The following is a 4,516-nucleotide window of genomic DNA, read 5'->3' as shown; positions in this document are numbered from 1 at the left end:
ATTTCGTCTAATTATGTATCGAGTCGTGTAACGACAACGGTCTTTGAAATATAAATAATGTTAATAAGTGATGCTTATTTTGATTGATATTTAATTACATGGGGTAATTATAGGAACTAAGGAATTGCGAAAGTTCCCAATTACCCCTTGGATTCTTAATGATTGCACATGGGCACATGGAGACGGTAAAGAGTATATAAAAAGCGGCCAAGTGCGAGTCGGACTCGCACATGAAGGGTTCCGTACCATTTATGACGTATTAAAAAAAACTACTTACTAGATCTCGTTCAAACCAATTTTCGGTGGAAGTTTGCATGGTAATGTATATCATATATTTTTTTTAGATTTTTCATTCTGTTATTTTAGAAGTTACAGGGGGGGGGGGGGGACACATTTTACCAATTTGGAAGTGTCTCTCGCGCAAACTATTCATTTTAGAAAAAAATGATATTAGAAAACTCAATATAATTTTTGAAGACCTATCCATACATAGATACCCCACACGTATGGGTTTGATGAAAAAAGATTTTTTGAGTTTCAGTTATAAGTATGGGGAACCCCCAAAATTTATTGTTTTTTTTTTTTTTTTTTTGTGTGAACATCTTAATGCGGTTCATAGAATACATCCACTTACTAAGTTTAAACAGTATTGCTCTTATAGTTTCGGAAAAAAGTGGCTGTGACATAATCGGACAGACAGACGGATATGACGAATCTATAAGGGTTCCGTTTTTTGCCATTTGGCTACAGAACCCTAAAAAAACTACTTACTAGATCTCGTTCAAACCAATTTTCGGTGAAAGTTTGCATGGTAATGTACATCATATATTTTTTTTAGGTTTATCATTCTCTTATTTTAGAAGTTACAGGGGGGGGGGGACACATTTTACTACTTTGGAAGTGTCTCTCGCGCAAACTTTTCAGTTTAGAAAAAAATGATGTTAGAAACCTCAATATCATTTTTGAAGACCTATCCATAGATACCCCACACGTATGGGTTTGATGAAAAAAATATTTTTTAGTACAAAGTGACACTAGATTGAAAATCTTCAGTTTCCATTTCCCCGCGAACTGTTTCCAATTAATCCATACGGTTTCGGGTAAATAGGAACGGCAATGTTTTTGATTTCGTCCGAATTAAGTATTATAACGTGTATTTAAAATTGTGATTTTATTTGCCCTACTCTCCCCTTTTTTTAATATCATTATTTTTAGGTTAAATGTCAAATGCTAGAGTCTGTAGAAATTACGCAGCGGCTTATGTGAGCGAATAACTCGCGAACGCGAACGCGAAGCGGCGCGGCGCGGCGGCCCAACGGCATTCGGAGATCGCCCACGTAGGACACTTCCATAGGTATCAAAGGATTAATTCGCTTCGCGTTCGCGAGTTATTCGCTGGCGTAAGCCGCTGCGTTAGTAACAAAGTAAGAAATTCATCTCTATTTGGAAAACTTACCCGGGGGGATACACACTTTCGACGAATTGTTTCATCTGCTATTATTGATGCTCATTGTACAATACGATAATGAAACACCATCCGAGTGTGAAGTTATTAACGCAGTTTCCACCCCGAGAAATACATGTTTAATCATCTTCCGTTTTTGATTGAATGAACTGGAATGAACCGGATTGAACCGGTTTCAGTGTTATTTCAATTGAAGCGGAGAATTAATTTACTCATTCACGGAAACAAAAAGGCGAATTAGAAACCTTGATTTAACGCTGAATTTACTGCTATAAATATAACTTTTCACCACACCAACACGTAAAGGGTCTCTATATCGTTCAATTTATTGTTGCATTTTATCCACAAGGGTGGCAAAGTAATTAGATGCAAATATTGAGTTGTTTTCTCGTGTCTGGCTAGTAAAATTGACTGTTAAGTGATGACTTTGAATGGGAAATATTTAATACTTCATTTGTAATGTTTTACAGTTAGTAATATATTCCCCTGTAGTGATTTTTTTATGACTCGAGCCTTAAAACCCCCGCAACGCTTATATATAAGATTCCACTTATCGATCCAATCGCTATGCTCATGATTTCAATATTAGCAGCGAGTGTCAATTGTGAGAGATAAATCTCGTTAAGTGTCTTTGTCATGACCTTCTCGATATCGTTTATAACCTTTGACATTATCCGTCTTGCAACAATGTCAATTAATGTAAATTTATAACTCAATAAACAAACCGACAAACTACGTTATTTATGACTACCGTTTTGACTAACCGAATTCTTGTTATCCAAGGGACCTATCATATTATCTTCAATAATGTTACAAACGTACTTAAAAAGATTGCCAGTTACGTCACTAAAGTTTCACAGGTACGAACATACACCGTCGTGTCCTGCTAATAAACAAGCGAGTGTTCTAGATAATAAAGTAGCAGTTATAACTGGAGGTGCAGTCGGTATTGGCTACGAAATAGCAGACAGATTCTTAGAGAAAGGTGCCAAAGCTGCAGTGTTACTAGACATAAATGAGACACAAGGTAAAAAAGCCGCCGACGAACTAAATTGTAAACACGGAGACAAGAAAAGCGTCTATATGAAATGTGACGTTACAAAAGATTTAGAAGCTGTCTCCAACGAAATTTTCGCGACTTACAAAAACGTACACGTTCTAGTGAATAATGCTGGAATCCTTAATGAGCCCAATCCTACGAAAGTTGTTGATATCAATCTAACGGCTTTCATAAACTGGTCATTTACATTCTGGAATCACATGAGGAAAGACAAAGGTGGCGCAGGGGGGACCATCATGAACCTATCGTCTATCTACGGTTTTAGAATTGACCCATACATACCGGTCTACCAGGCTACCAAATTCGGTATTATGGGCTTCACCAGATCGCTCGGACATCCGTACCACTTTCAAAGGACTGGTGTGAGAGTTGTATCCATAAACCCAGGTTTTACTGAGACTGATTTGACGGAAAGCTTTACGACTTTACCTGAAGTTCACAAGGATTTTCTCGAGTTTGTCAAAACCCAGCCGTGGCAGAAAGTAAAAGTAGTTGGAAACGCCGCGGTATGTGTATTAGAGAGAGCTGAAAGTGGTACCGCTTGGCTTATAGAAGGATCCAACCCTGTTGCGGAAATTAAACATTGTTTTGATGTCGACCATTGTAAATAAACCATATTTAATGCTAGAGTAGAGCTATAGAAATAGAAAACGAGCTAAATATCTACCCACTTACATAATATCTAAACTCTTGGAAGTCAATATTTGTCGTCGTTATCTTAGAAAGTATTCCATTAACTGCTGTTTTATCGTGTTTGTTCATGATAGGTCACAACCCGGTGATAATGACATTTCATGTTTAACTTATTATAAGCAAGTGGCAGTATCGATACTACTCTGTCCTAAGTTGCACGTCCGAACGCCATAATTCACATAATTCTCAAAAAATGGCTAAAGATCTTAAAAACAAAACGGTTGTTATAACCGGTGGAGCCGTCGGCATCGGTTTTGAAATAGCTGACAGATTCCTACAGAAAGGAGCAAAAGTGATCGTTATTCTTGATATTAACGAAAAACAAGGCGCAGAAGCAGTCAAGACCCTCAACTCCAAACATGGAAATAACAAAGCTGTATTTATAAAATGTGACGTGACGTCGGATTTAGAAGCCGTTTCTAAGAAGATAATAGATCTTTACAAGCACGTTGACGTACTAGTTAATAATGCTGGGATTCTGAACGACTTAGCTCCAAGGAAAACAATTGATATCAACGTTACAGCGCTCATCGAATGGTCCTTTAAATTTTGGAACCACATGAGGAAAGACCAAGGCGGTAACGGAGGGACAATAATCAACTTGGCGTCAATTTATGGCTTCAGAGTGGATCCTTATTTACCAGCATATCAGGCCTCGAAATTTGCTGTCCAAGGCTTCACAAAGTCCTTGGGAGATTCTTACAATTTCAAGAGAAGCGGCGTAAGAGTCGTGGCTATAAACCCAGGCTTCACTGAAACTGCTTTGACGGAGACTCCTAACGGCTTTGACAGTGATAAGCAGTATCGGAGCGACTTTGCGAAGTTCCTGAAGGACCAGGCGTGGCAGAAAGTGGAGTCGGTGGGGCAGGCAGTAGTGGACGTGTTCGAGAGAGCCGAGAGCGGCACCGCTTGGCTGATCGAGGGCGCTAGACCCATCGTGGAAGTTTAGTAGACGGTAGTTTTTTAAATTGTGGTTAAATTTATTTGGTTTTCAAAATTTCTTGGATAAAAATAAAATGTATTGTGTGTTTGTTTTTCCGGAATACAAAATCCTAATTTTTATTTTTTTCTTCTTCGCATATGTGTATTTCTACCAACAGCGACACACATCGAGGTATAATACCAAAATTGAAGTTGGAATTTCTGCGATTCTGACTTCTATTTACCACTTTTGCAGGTCTGTAGAAAGTTCGAAACATGCCTCACTCACTTTTTTTCTCAAAATAACTAGTTAAAATATCATGTAAATATTTTTATACACCGTGGGCCAATTGACTCAACAGATTCCTTAGATGACA

The 4,516-nt window shown here is 38.1% G+C and overlaps 2 protein-coding genes across 2 annotated transcripts; both read left to right on the top strand.

The window, feature by feature from the left end:
• Positions 1 to 2,083: 2,083 nt before the first annotated feature.
• Positions 2,084 to 3,136, top strand: LOC133521810 (alcohol dehydrogenase 1-like). The gene has a single exon (XM_061856879.1). It carries the CDS (start codon positions 2,273 to 2,275, stop codon positions 3,134 to 3,136), a length of 864 nt encoding a protein of 287 aa, XP_061712863.1. The 5' UTR covers positions 2,084 to 2,272.
• A 153-nt stretch (positions 3,137 to 3,289) lies between these two features.
• Positions 3,290 to 4,288, top strand: LOC133521811 (15-hydroxyprostaglandin dehydrogenase [NAD(+)]-like). The gene has a single exon (XM_061856880.1). It carries the CDS (start codon positions 3,412 to 3,414, stop codon positions 4,165 to 4,167), a length of 756 nt encoding a protein of 251 aa, XP_061712864.1. The 5' UTR covers positions 3,290 to 3,411; the 3' UTR covers positions 4,168 to 4,288.
• The last annotated feature ends 228 nt before the right edge of the window (positions 4,289 to 4,516 follow it).

This window comes from Cydia pomonella, chromosome 10, assembly GCF_033807575.1.
Source record: "Cydia pomonella isolate Wapato2018A chromosome 10, ilCydPomo1, whole genome shotgun sequence".
NCBI classification, from domain to species: Eukaryota; Metazoa; Arthropoda; class Insecta; order Lepidoptera; family Tortricidae; genus Cydia; species Cydia pomonella.
This window is presented reverse-complemented; position numbering and strand designations above follow the sequence as displayed.